At 44.2% G+C, this 14,262-nt stretch overlaps 1 protein-coding gene across 1 annotated transcript; it reads right to left on the bottom strand.

The window, feature by feature from the left end:
- Positions 1-2,267: 2,267 nt before the first annotated feature.
- On the bottom strand, positions 2,268-14,232 carry LOC103917142 (major facilitator superfamily domain-containing protein 1-like; the record flags this gene model as incomplete). The annotated part of the gene is made up of 12 exons (XM_009324249.1): positions 2,268-3,473; positions 3,764-3,875; positions 4,044-4,183; positions 4,750-4,887; positions 5,528-5,639; positions 7,598-7,698; positions 8,612-8,727; positions 10,284-10,442; positions 10,922-11,065; positions 11,842-11,897; positions 11,994-12,118; positions 14,134-14,232. Coding segments are annotated over 12 exons (1,419 nt in total), but the record flags the coding sequence as incomplete, so codon positions are not given.
- Positions 14,233-14,262: the final 30 nt, after the last annotated feature.

Here is a 14,262-nt window from a genome sequence, read left to right on the forward strand (position 1 = left end):
CCTCCCTCCTACACATACATATATTTTAAATAGTAGCTATGCCGCCTTTGGCTTCTCGATTATCCCTCCCATGCTACTGCTGGGTGTATGCTATATGCCAGTTAAGCCAAAAACACACACAGCTCTGTGTCAAAGTGTATCAGAAGCGTAGAGGTCTGTCAGAAGTAACTGGGAACTTAATGTTGTGCCAGTTTCTTCATAAAGATGATGGCTTTTCCTCCACTGCCACCTCCCACAAACTTATGTAAGCGTGTGCTCCGCTGTGTAAGTGTGTTTAATATTCTGGCTTCTGGGAGCATCCACCTCGGTGTGAGTTGCCTGAACTGAAGTCCACTTGCAAGTTTCACAGTTTATATTTTAAGAGTTGCAATCCACAGTGTCTCATGCAAGAGGAAGGTTCTGCCAAAGAATATTGTTGAAAAGAGCTCACCATTTCCAGGGTTGCCCAAGGCTGGGGAGAGGGCTGAGGGGTGGGGGTTTTCAGTTACCTGTATACATGATCAGTGCAACACTACAAAAGTGAAACAAAAACAGCTGATTGTTTCTTTCCATTTCTTGCAGCACGTTGACCTCTGTGAATGCCACCCTTTAATTTTCATTACAAGCTCAAACAAAGTAGAGAGCCATGCAATTACTTTGTAAAAAGTTTCTCAGAAGTGAGCTCTGGCATCTCAACAGCAGGTGACAAGCAAGAATCGGGAAGGCAGGCAAAGTGAAGGTGGCTTTCCTGTCATCACTGGAGTAATTAATGAAAAAAGCAATTAAAGAGGAGTAACAGGAAGCTGTTGATGAACTCCAGTAGAGATGAGCAAGGTACTGTTGCAGGAAGGCTGATTCTCTGCCTCCTTACTGTTGTTACGTCAGCTTCAAGCTTTATTAATCTGAGCTGAAAGACATGAGCAGTCTTTTATGAACAACTCTTTGCCTGTAAGAGGCTCTAGTAGAATCCTCCCAACCTAAAGGTGGTCTGTGCAACAGACTCGAAGGTCACTAGGATCTCCCCACATCTTCAGGTTGTATGAAAGGGTTTTTAAAAGCACGTGCAGGGATCTTTGTACAATGGTATCTATAAAAACCTCTGTAGCCAACAGAAGTTCTCCTTCTAGGCGGTGAATAAAAAAAAAATGCTTCGCAGTGAAACCTGGTAGACTAGGCAGTGAGATTTCCAGTGCTACATCGTCATGAACTTTGTTAACCAATGGCAGGTTTTAAGGAAAGTATGTCACAACTCTTCTTCAAAACAGAAGAGTAAAGTTTCTTTTCTGGTAATTTGGAAGTAGGTTATGGGATGGCAAACAGGAATGGCTGACTTTTGAGCTTGTTCCATGAAGAACCAAGTACAGAACTTTCAGTGGGTATCCCAGCAATTGTTACAGGACCAACTCCAAATGGAGTTTAGCTGCAGCTGAGAAAGCTGAGGACTTCCTGCCAGCCAGGCTGGTCACTGCTTTTAAACCAGGTGTTAGTAGTATTGACACAAAAAATCAGCTCTGTTGAACACATACTTTCTTCTGTACACAAGCCTCCAACATGAGTATATAGCATGTGGTTTTTCATAATTGCATTTGGAAATTTGCTTTCCCCACTACAAAAAAATGCAGCTGCAGGACTTCAGCACGGAAGAGTAGTACAGTGACTGGAGCCTGAGGGATGTACTTAAAGCCACAGTCTAGCAGGAGTCCGATTTACCAGCTGAGTGAAAACACTGGTGAGGCCTCACACAGAACACTGAGTCCAGTTTTGGGCTCCCTAGTAGGAGAGAGATGTGACTTAGGGAGGGAGTACAGTGATGGGCCACAAAGGTGGTAAAGGGACTGGCACATCTTTCACAGGAGGAGAGGCTGAGAGAGCTGGGGCTGTTCAGCCTGGAGAAGAGATGGCTCAGGGAGATCTTGTCAGTGTGTTGAAGTACCTGCTGGGAGGTACGAGGAGTGAGGACGAGGGAGCCAGACTCTTCTCTGGACAAGAGGCCACGGGCACAAATTAAACCACATGACATTCCATCTGAACACAAGGAAGCACTTTTTTACTGTGTGGGTGTCAAACACTGGGACAGGTTGCCCAGAGAGGCTGTAGGGTCTCCATCTGTGGAGATGCTCAACCTCTGACGGGACGCGGTCCTGGGCAACCTGCTCTGGCTGACCCTGCTTGAGCAGGGGGTGTTGGACTAGGTGATCTCAGGAGGTCGCCGCCAAACTAAAGGGGTCTGTGATTTTTGCAGTTCTGTGACTTCTCACCCCACCCCCAAATTTCTGCTGCACCAGACTCCAATGGGCAAATCCTTTAGTTGTCTGTGGTGTGAAATGAATTCACAGTGTAACTTAAAACTTAGAAGACCCTGTTCTCTGAACACATTCTCTTCAGTAAATCAGTTTAAGAAAACTTTGCTTTGATGGGTGGATTTGTCTTCTGTGACATCTACTTAAAATGTGACTTTACTGGATGCTGTGGTGCCTAAATTGCTTTCAATCTACTAGTGTTCATATTAAATGCAACTTGAGCAAAGCTGCTCTTTCTCTTAATTTGTAATAATTTACATAAGTCATTCACTTCAGCATTCCTTGTACTTGGCTATGTTAAAGTTTACTTCATTCTTAAAGCATCCTTTGTGCTTTTGTAAACTCTGTGTGAGTGTTTGTGAGCGTTTTGCATAGTGAAAAGGGTAGTTGGCTGAGGAAAATAAACCTCTAGCATTCATGAATAAGAGCACCCTGGTGTAAAGGACAGAATTTCAGATCAAAACCTTTTATGCTTTTGAAGGGAAATGAATAGGCATGGCTTACAGAAGCATTTCTAGTAAGGTAACAAGCAATTAAGCTAGGCTTGTGTGCAAAAGGTAATCAATTTGATGAATTCAGTTGCCTGCCTAAAAAATAATGATGGTGTCACCTGCATGGATATGTAGTTTGTGAAAGATGCATGCTAATCTAGAGCAATAACAAACAGCAGGCCTACCAAAGCATGTGGATTAGCAAGTGCTGACGTACAGGATTCTTGTGATGGAGAAACAGTGGTAGACCAGGCAGGCACACCTTATGTGGGCAGTTTTGATGCAAGACTGAAAAGCAACTATCTAATGGCTTATGAACAAGCTTCAGCTAGGTTAGTTTCACTTGCTGTAGTGTAGCTCTTAAAGTGCCCCACGGCAGGTTTCTGTATGTTGGAGAAAGCCTAAGAACCATACAGCAGACACCTTCCACCAGGCATAAGAAAGTGGAAACATTCCCTTTCTGTAGACAATTCCCTTCAAGATTCCATTTAAAGATGTTTAAAATACGCAGGCTAAAAATCCACTTTCAAACAGAAGTGATCAGTGCTGTGTCTGGCAGCCGTCCTTGTTCTCACACTGCAAAGGTTCAGCTGACAGAGCCTTCGTTTCCTGTTTCATCATCGAGGAGCGGTGCTGCATCTGCAGGGTCTCTGTCCTCCTGCTCCACAGGTGCTCCCTTTCTTGTTCTGTTCAGTGTCCCACCCTAGAAATTCAAAGAACCAATTACTGACAAAAAGGATTCTTCTTGCACACATATATTGCTACAGCTGTGTCCTGGCCCTTCCCCTCACCTTGCAAAAAAATATAGCCGCCAATAGCTTGATACTAGGTAAGACTACTATGCACTGCATCAATTTTTTAGCAGATAGTTCTCTTTTTATGCAGTTCCATTTTTATGTTGGAGGAATTACTTACATACACACCCAGTAGCTATTACATCAATAAAAGCAACTCGGTGATGCAAGCCTATTCTTCACCTTTCATCACACTTACCTGTTTCTTGTCCACAACATTGAGGCTAACGGAGGCAACAATGCATGCAATAGTGTTTGCCAACATAAAGATCATCATCTGTTGCCAGCGCCACAGGGGGATCTTTAATTCACTAGAAAAGGCCAAAACAGGATGGAACAATTAGTCACTCGAAGATATTTAAGGCACCTTTATAGTTCCTGGCAGCATCAGTTTGCAAAGACACTGGTTTCTGTTCACACTGCTCCACTAAAGCACTGTTGATGTCTCTGCTTGGGGAAAAAAAAAAAAGCATTCTCACCTGGACTTTGTTCCTAGAATGTGTCCAACAATCAGATTCGAAAGGCCAACTCCAATCATCTGCACAGAAGTTGCAAGCCCCATAGCTGTCCCTAAAGTTGCTTGGGGGGCCACAAGAGGTATGGATGGCCACATACTAGCCTGGTAGGAGTAATGAGAAGAGGAATTAACTCAAAACCTTACTTAAAGGTGTTAGATGGTCATTGGTTTAAAAAAGAATTATTCCCAATAAACATTTATACTTTCTCTTCAAAAAATCTGTTTATCCCTCCCAGCCTATTGGCTGGTTCTAGACTGTTCCCCATCCTTTTCAAGCAGCTTGAGACAGCAGAGACAACACATTTTACTTGAAACTGGAACAACCTGACTCCAGATTGCTGAAGGGGAGTTAGACCTGATGATTTAGCTTGTAAGACTCAAAGGAGATTCAGGTGTTACCTTCAAGGTAAAAAAGCACTAAGAAAAACACAGATTCCTGCTTCACGCTATATCAAAATGGTCCCTTACTCTGCTTTGCGTTTTGCTCCATATTGATTCTTTGGGGTTATTTGTTACTAACCAAAGTCTTCAGGATTGGGGAGCCAATGACTTCAAACTGTGGCTGCTAAACCTGCTCATCAGGGCACAAGGGCAGTGATATATGTCATCCAGGATGTAGGAGCACAGCCACAAAACACTCAACTACAGCAGTGAGGTTGTGAACTTACAGCAGCGAAAGAATAAGTAATCCCCAACCAGATGGTAGAGACTAACGGAGGAACAAATGTAAATGCCAGGAGAGCGAAGACTGGCAGAGTCAGTGCAGCACAGCCAACAGCAAAGACGCCTCTCAGTCCAACGTAGTCCTGGTAAAGGAAACACAGAAGGCCTCTTACCAGGGATCCTTGCTCCCCACAGATCCTAGTGACATGAGCGGCTGTGCAAAGTGGGCTGGCGTGAGTGGCAGTAACATGTCATTTCCTAGTTGTCGATACTGTAGCAGACTAGCTATTACTAGTTCCTCTTGCATACTCCTGAACCGAGACTGAAACACTTGTCAGAGAATCGGTGTCCAGTATTCATGTGAAATGGCAGGCTTTAATGAAGGGGGAGGAAAAACACACCGTTATGCCCTGACAGTTATGGAAGTAAGGAAAGGAAGAGTTTGACAGAACAGGGACTGATTACATGCGGGTTGTCCTTTCCCATCTACTTGCAAAGCTTATTGCGATCCTTTCTGTTCCAGTCTCAGACTTCTCAAAACATACAGCCATTTGCCACGGTTTGATGCTACCCTCGCACAATTAAGGGACAGAGGGAAAAACAGGTTAACGTTATTTCTTGTAATTTAATTCAGACTAAAGTGCATCTTGCAGTTTGCAAGGAATTAAAGGACTGATTGTTCAGCAACAACAGGCTAAATTCTGGTTGAGGGGGTTGTAACAAAGACATTTCAAAAAATTAGGAAAAAGTCACCAGCAAGCACTTCTGGTTTTGGGTACTCACAATTAATATGCCAACTGCTGCAGAGAGAACAAGGGAGCTGTCGTACACTGCCCCAGCAATATAAGCGGCTGCCTGCTGACTGTAACCAGAATATTTATCCTGGATGAACTTGCTAAAAATAAAAGGAAGGGGGGAAAAAATCACATAATTAGGATTCTTGGTCTGGTTATTTTGACAGAAAGTAAGTCTGAGCACAAACTTATGGACAGGAAGGGTTTTAATGAGAGGACTTGTAAACAAGTTTGATTCCATCTGGTTTGTAGAGCCAAGCCTTTGTTGTTTTATTTTCTTGTTAATTGGTGCATGCCGTAGAGAAGCTGGTAGCTTAAATGGCCACTTTCAAGACGCTTCTGCAAGTGCAGAGTAAAACCGCAGGTTAAAGTTGGGCATATGTTCAATTACATCAGCACAGCTCACAAGCAGCAATTTGCCGTCACCTGTCCAAAACATATGGATGGATTTTTTACATTCTCTTTGAAGAGGCAGAAAGCATTATCAATCCAAGGGTGGGAATGCTGAGGGGCAGCAAAAATATTTTAAAATAATCCAGTGGCAAAGATTAGCATTTAAATTGAACACCTGCATTTTAGAAGTACTAGGAGTTCCCCCTTGGCACCTTTATGGAGACTTCTGGTTAAAGCAGAAAACATAGAAACCAAGTTTTGTTTTCATTGCCAGAAGTCAGCCTTTCACCTTTGTTAGGAACATGCAAAAATGGCCTTAAAACTTACTCAAATTCTTTACAGAATTTACAGTCATACAGTCATAGCAGCTTAGAAAGACTAGTTTTAGAGATCTTGTAGCTACTTAAACCTGGTTTGGCTACTTGCATGGCTATTTACCATTAGAAATAATGAGCCTTTATAGCCTGTGCTGTCAGCAAAGTATGAAACAAGACACTGTTGCCTGAACACTTACTGCAACAGAAGCTGGCAAAGAGCAGTGGCCTTGGGACCATTATTTTTCCGACTGGGAAGCAGCATAGCATTTTTTGCCAGAAAAGATGTGTGAAACATGGCTCTTGGTGGCTGAACTTTTGCACCACAGGGAGCAAAAAAAAAATTCTGCAGGGAGGCAGAATTGCAGAAATGAGGAATTCTGTGTGATCACCAGACACCGTTTTCAGTTAAAATGAGATGCCCATAAAATGAGCAACTGATGGAAAGCCCATCTCATCAAGGCCTTGACGATCCTTGCCACCTTGAATATCTTTATTTTACTAGTAAGAGGTCACTTGTACATTTGTTACGACAACGTTGATGACATTTCTTCACTCCCAATTTCACAGTGGCTTACTATACATCACTAATGAAATACTACCAAAATAATTTTCTTTTTTTTTTTTACTGCAGGCCTTTGCTAATATAAAAGTTCATACTCGTTATGTGATAGAAGCCGCATCATCCGCATTTCATCACAAACAGGAAAAAAGCAGGAAAATGACAAGTCTGTGGCAGAGACACAGGACAGAAGCAGGAGTCCCAATTTAGTCGGGCAGGTTGCTTCTTTGTTTTAAGCACATGGAGGCATCAAAAAGGAAGTCTGCAAGCTTTGCACTGGGATGCAAAGGCTTTCTCACTTACAAACCCAGGCTGATGCAAGCTTAGCTTTGTTCCAAACACAGCAGACAACATGCAGGAACTGCAGGACAGAACTGCCCCAGGCCTGTGAAGCTAACACTCCACCCAGCTCAAAAGACAGCCACTTCGTTGGACTATCACAAAGGTGAAATGTCTACAGGCTATTTTTTAAATAAAGTATTTCTTCCCCTTCTCCCAAATCTTTCTGATCCTCCTTTAGCAGTGTTCCAAGCTTTAAGTATTGGATGAATCATTTCCCTTTAAGTTATTTTTGCTTTCCTTCAGAAACCTCCCTCACCTTTGAAGGGAAAGAAAGGTCAAAGAACCCTCATATTCTTTAGCTAGGTGTTAAAGACATGTTTCTCTGTGTTTCGTGCGTGGAAGGAACAAGCATATTACCCCCATATTTCCCAGTCAACTGAAAATCGCGGGCCTGCAAGGCTCTGATAGGCTTGTATCGGTCAGTGGGACTACAGCCATAGAGCAATACCTGGCATCTGCCACAAAGGGGAAGACTCCATTGTAGAAGAACATGATGGTGAGGACCAGGAGCCAGTAGCGAAGGGGAAGTCGCTGGATGTCCTGAATGCGCTGCAAAGATAAAATGTGCCCTCACTCACCAGGAAATAGTCTTCAGCTCCACACTAATGTCACTTTCTGGGAGCCACTGAAGGTCACAAAAAAATTTAAGAAGTAACAGCAGGTAAAAGGGAATTGAAAGGCAGCTCATGTACCTCTAAGCAAAATTTGGCATGTGCTGTCTCCAAAGCATTCCTTCCTTAACACTATTCAGTAAAGAAAACAAAAGAAGCTTTCTTCTTATTTTTATAAAGGTTATGGCTGCAAGAGACTATTCTAAGCTGGCTCTATTAAGAGCCTACTGCAAAACCTTAAGTCGAATCACAACGGAAAGATACAGTATAAACAGGAGTCACAACACTGAGATACAGAAACCAGTAAGAATACTGTCATGAGAGGTAAGCTATCTAATAGATTTAAGTGCCATAAAAATTGCAACCTATTGCCTGTAATGCTTGTTCCTAGATAGAAGAATGCAAGGAGGAATGGAAGATAAGGGCTGGCAAAAGATAGTTCAGTACCAACCAGATTAGCTATTTTCTATCACGGATCCTGTGAGCCAGAAAGCAGTTCCAGAGAGAGGCTACTGTCTGGTTTTATGCACAAAATCCTCCTCTGAGCCACCTACAGCCAAGAAGTAACTGGCTCAGAAAAGCAATGCCGTTCAGAGTGCTAACTCAGCTCTCTGGAAGCCTGCAAATATATAGGCTCTAAACAGAAAATTTAGACTTTGGTGGCTTGCAGATGCAATATTCTCAGCTGTACCTGAAGAACTACTCTGCAAGATTTAACCAAGTGGTGTTAATGCCCTCTTCTGGCCAGGACCAGCTCTTACTGCGGCAGGCTTCCCTGCACTGCAAAAGCAGTGCTCATGCACCCCAGGCTTTCAAGATTGAGATAGGAAAGCTGTCTGTGCACCACATACCACTTTTTTGGATTCTTGCTGGATAACACCGTCCAAGCCCAGTTGCTTCATGCCCACTTTATCTAGTACACTGACTGTGAGGGCTGAAACAAAACCAAGCACACAGAGCAGGGTACCTGGAAAAGACACAAGAGGTGTAAGAAATTCCTCAGTGTGGAGAGAGCTGAATGACAAAACCAACTGCATGTAACACACAGAATTCTCTATGACTCCTACTCCTGGCTTCTCTTAACATTAACAGCCTTCCCTACTGCAGCCATATAGTAGGATCATTTACCTCTGACCACCCAGAGTCCTTGAGCTCTTTGTCCACTACGCTTCCAATTCGCTGCAGAATTGCCTGAGGCCAGTGAAGCTAAAGCCCCACCCATCTCTAAAGACAGCCACTTCGTTGGACTATGGCCGGAATGCCTTCTAAACCACAGCAGGCCTGTGCATAACAAACCCAAGGTTAAAACAAGCCAGACATTACCAAACTTCCATGGTCCCACGAGCAGGAGAGGTATCACACACAGGCTGGTACTGGAAGCCAAGTTACACCTCTTCATTTATGTGACCTACTGCAGTTACTACAGCAGTCTGACCTGTCGGCACACCCAGCTCCAGAGAAGTGAGTCAGATCATGCTGGGTATGCCCAAAGCAAGTTTGGCAACGGGCATCTGCTGCAGACATCCTTCTCTCAGAAAGAGATCTGTATCCGTTTTGTTTCTCTGTGACGCATACACACTTCGATGTATTTATCCCTTCACAGGCTACTGAAGTCGCTGTGCTGTGCTTGCAAATGCTGCCTGAGTACAAAACTAATAGTGTCAGATGGGATGCAACACGCCATGCCCGTCCCAGTTTCTTCTCTGGGAGCTGGAATCAGAGAGCAATGGGTTTCAATTTCTGCAAGAGATTTATCTCAGGTATGCATCCTCTTTTCCATGGGTGATGGCCCATACTGTTTTGTTGTTTGAGAAATAACATTTTCCTATAATCACTGAGTCTTTGTATCCAAAGGATGCCCTGAAGCAGGTCTCCCTAACATCACCATTCCAGCACACCAGAGTACCTGAGTGCCACTACTTAACTGCACAGTGAAACAGATCATCCCTTCCACTAGAGACAGATCCCATCTCACTGCACCAAAGGGAGGACAGAAACGCGAATCTTCTAAAGATACGAGCCCTAGAACAGATTCACACTAAGAAACATGTAATTCAGATTCTGCTTCTCACAGTAATTTTAGCCCACAGTTTTGATCAGTCCACGTGCAAGGCATCTTATGCTGAGACCAATACAGATAATATTACAGAACCAGCATGTTCTGCTAGCTAAACCACACAAGAACAAACACATTAGATTCCTCTTTTGTTTCACTCTGAAGTTTCCATTCCATGGGAGTAAACCTACATTAAGTACTGACTACCTGTGACTGCAGATGTTAAAATATCTCAAGAAAACTGCAGACAAAACTGTCAGGCTGACGCTACAGCTTTAGAGAGGATTTTCAGGCATCTATGAAGAAAACACCACTCCATTGCATACAGAAAGCAACAGGAAAAACTGGAAAATAATGTGCCTCCTCCTGCCACCTTCACTATCTCTTTCAGGTACTTTTCATAACTGGACAAAACAGGCTAGCCTCGGGTCTAGAAAACAACAGGCCAAAGCACCAAAGACACTCACCTCCCCAGAGTGTCCACTGCATTCCAAATCTTGCCTCAAACTGCTGGGTGAAGAAGAAGTTGAGGACACTCCCAAGACGGGAGAAAGAGAGAGTCAGTCCAAATGCCAGTGCCAGTTCCTTCCCCTTGAACCAGAAGGCTGTGATACGATTCTGCACAACTTGGAGAAGACAAAAATCCGCTCTTGAACAGACAGACTTGGCCAAGAGCACTGCACAGAAGCAACACACACAGCCTCTCAAGCTCGAGTGCTCGAGCTGGGGTTAAAGGACCACTACGCGTCCCAAGTGGAGGTAGCACATGTCAACTTCGCAGTCCATTTTAAAACGTACTCAATCATACTGGGACATGGGAGGTGAACTTACCCCTCAAGTAAGGCAAGCAAAAATAACCCCAAAGGCAAAGCAATCACATGTCCGTCCCCACCCTTGGGAAAAGGACAAACTTGTTAGAGGGGAAGACTTTTAAACGTTTCAGCACACATTAAATCCATGCAACCCTTCAACAAGCAGTGTTCTTCTGTTAGCAATGTAGGTTCCTGGTGCAGAGCAGGCAAAGCTGACTGGTAGGACAATGGTCTAGGAGGCAAAATAAAAATGACCCTCTGGTGAAGCATAGTTAAGACTATGAATTCCTTACTAGTAAGTGACCCATTCCCAGAGCCAAAGAGCAGTCTTCCTGTTAGCATCATTGGTAGGAGGTATGGCGACCCCTTGAAATGTGAGCCTAGAGCAAAGATTGATGATCCCAGCACAGTCAGAAGAGAGAAAACAAAGACACCAACTAGGGAGAAACAGAAAAAAAAATACACAAACCTCAACAGACATGCTGAGATCAGGACAAAAGCATTCTTTGTCAAAAAGCCAAAGAGCAACTTCAAAACACGCCAGTAAACCTGTGGGCTTCCATCAGTTTACCCTCATTATTTTAATTTTGTAAAGACTGGTCTCTCTATAAAATGACCTGGGAATCCTCAAAATAATGATGATATGATCATGGTGGAAGGTTAGAGTGGCAGAGTAAGTCAGATAGAGGACTCTGAACTCTATTATAGAGTCCCTGTTCCTGTCCTGAGCTCCACTACAGGCTATGGCCTAGAGCAAGGGATCTCCTTCCCTGCCTCTGTCTCCTCATCTGTAAGATGTTTACCTCTGTGATACAGAGACAGAGCATAACTGCATTTGCTGGGACTGCTGGGTCTTAGATTATGGCACACGCCAGAACAAATGTCAGAGCAGGGAACAGAACACTGCTTTATCAGTTTGCCCCATCGAAAACAGGTAACAGTATTCCCTGCTACATGCGTGTCAGGGGAAAGCACATTCACTGCACTGCCGTGTAAATTAGGTAAGTCAGCGGTCAAAGGATGAAAACGTCTCAGTTGCCTTCACGGAGCTGCTCAGCTAACCATCACGCACTCCGCACACAGAGCTGTCCCTCCTCTCCCATCCCTCTGTGATCTCACTGAAGTGGAACCCTTGATCACCCCTTTGCACTGAAAGAACAGCCTGAAATCCCACTTCAGTACAAGAATAAATAAATTGATCCTCAGAACTTACAGCGATTTCCTAGTTTATCAATCAGGAATCCAGCCAGAATAACCACTACTGCATTTCTAGGAGAAAACAAGAACAGAAACATTTGTGTCTTGCTGCTGGGAAGCAACTAGCAAACTGCCCTCCCCCCCCAAAGCAAGGGAAAAGTGACTTACGTCCAAGCATAGATCGCGTACAGCAAATTGTATTGTGCAGGTGTCATTCCCAAGCCTTCAACACAGTCCAGCGTGCTGTTACACCCAGTGCTGTTACAATGGGTTCCATTGGGGCAGGTCAAGTTCTGCGTAACAAGTCACAGAGCCTGTGTCAGGCAGCAGACACAGATGAAAACCCACGCGTTCCTTTAAAAATGAAGTAAAGTTCTTGCCTACTAGATTTCTATTCCTCCTACTCAGTTCCCACTTCCACAACCAGGAATTAGAGGATGTGCATCTTCTCCCAGGAAGCCAGCCCTTGCCAAATGAGAAATGACTGGCCATCGGCATGGCACGTCTTCCCTTTCCCTTTCTGTGGCAGTCGCGGCAGGGGCTCAGCACTGTTATACACATTTCAGTCCAAAAGAAAAGCCAGGAGACTGCACCATGAGGTTTATTTGATCCCTTAGTTTCCTGGCCATAGTTTAGCTTGATCTGACTCTTCATTACATACTATAAAGTCTTAAGCAGCGTGTAAATATGAAACTTAGCAGTAGTCCATATTAATTCACAGCTACAAAGCATTTGCTGAACAGGAGGAAACCGGTAGTCCTAGCATGATTTAATAATGTCAGTTTTGCTACTGAAAAGCAACATTTCCTCAACCCTAGATCTTCCAACTACTAAAAATCTACCTGCATTAGGAAATGGACGTTAGGTCTCCATATCAGTAGGCACAAGCTTAACGTCTTGAATAAGCCCAAGGAAAAGTGTGATTTTAACCACATTATTTTTATATAGCCATCATATATACAAACCCCTCAGATCTGCTGTAGCAGAAATGTCCGAGGCTGCAGGGGAACAGTTCTCTAGAACAAAGCGTCTTCACTGCAAGCACTGGTCTTAGACGCTCCGACTACCACTGTACCACTTGTGTAAGGCAGGTAGAGGCTGCATTCCCCAGAGTAAAAATATGACGAGAGTGTCAACAGATAAAAACACTGTTTGCACAGTACCTAACACAGAAAAATATGGCTTGGTTTCACTACCCTACTACACTTGCCTAGGTAACAAAATATGACATAACCTTTCCTTTACTCCATAAATAAATAACTGATCCTTCTCCCACAGACCTACACAAGTCGTGGAGCATCAAGGAATAAATACTGACCTTTTTTTTTTTTCTTTTTACTCCTGTTTGCAATGACAAACTGCACCCAATTTAGCTTGGAGTTCACTGTCTGAATGTTATGGACTAACTGCATTTAAAAAAAAAAAAAAGTTACATGCAAGCTATATATGTTTCTGCCCTTGCTATTGAAGCAGACAAAGAACAGGACAGTGACTCTCAGCCTACACATACTAACCTACCAGCAGATGGCAGGCATGAGTAAAATCGTCTCTCAAAAGACACGAAACAAATGCAGTATGACAGATAAATGAGTCAAGTAAGAATCTGTAAGGTATTCAGGATTTCAGGTAAGAACTTTGGGACTCCGGCATCCCTGGAGAAATCCCAAATATCAACTGGGATATCAGTCTGAACCCTGAACAACAAAATTTTCTAGCGTTTGAGTACACGAGTAGTTTTTATGTGACGGAGTCCTCCTGTGATCTCCCTGCACGGCTCCGTCTTTCGGGTAGCAAACAAATGCGTGATGTGGTACCTGCAGTATCAGTAGGAGGTTTGGATCTGAAGACCCAGAAAGTCTTTTCTAGTCTTCTGTCTCCAACAGCGCTAGTCTTCCAGTCCCGTGTAGGTACTAATGGCCAAGTCTATGTATCTTCTACGTGCAGAGTGGTGTGAACGCTACTCTAACTCTGAACTTCATCAGTGTAGTAAACAGTTGTTTGGACGGAGAGCTGACAGCCATTGAGCAAGGGCAGGTCTGGGGGTCCCAGTTCTCCAGGCAGTAGTGAGAACTCAAACCCTTCATGGCTTCTCCCAGCTTTGTGCATCCTCTTCACAGCAAACACGCCAGTAATAACCCCCCACCCCCAGCATCTGGAACACAAGACCTTGGAGCACGACTCCTGTACCGACACGATCAGGAAAGGTTTTGAAACTCTACCGGCGACCGAGGCCTCCATTTTGCTGGTTCTGCCTTTTTTTGCCCGCCCCGCTGCTGGACCGCGGCCCGGACGAACGCCCAGCACTCACCCCCTGGAACTGCTCCTGCAGGACGCTGGGGATGTCGAAGCAGAAGTAGGAGCCGAAGGTGAGGAGGCAGTTGAAGAGGAGCACCACGAACCTGTAGGAGGCTGCGGGGCAGAGAGGACCCACCTCACC

Source organism: Pygoscelis adeliae, unplaced genomic scaffold, assembly GCF_000699105.1.
Source record: "Pygoscelis adeliae isolate BGI_AS28 unplaced genomic scaffold, ASM69910v1 Scaffold505, whole genome shotgun sequence".
Classification (NCBI taxonomy): Eukaryota; Metazoa; Chordata; class Aves; order Sphenisciformes; family Spheniscidae; genus Pygoscelis; species Pygoscelis adeliae.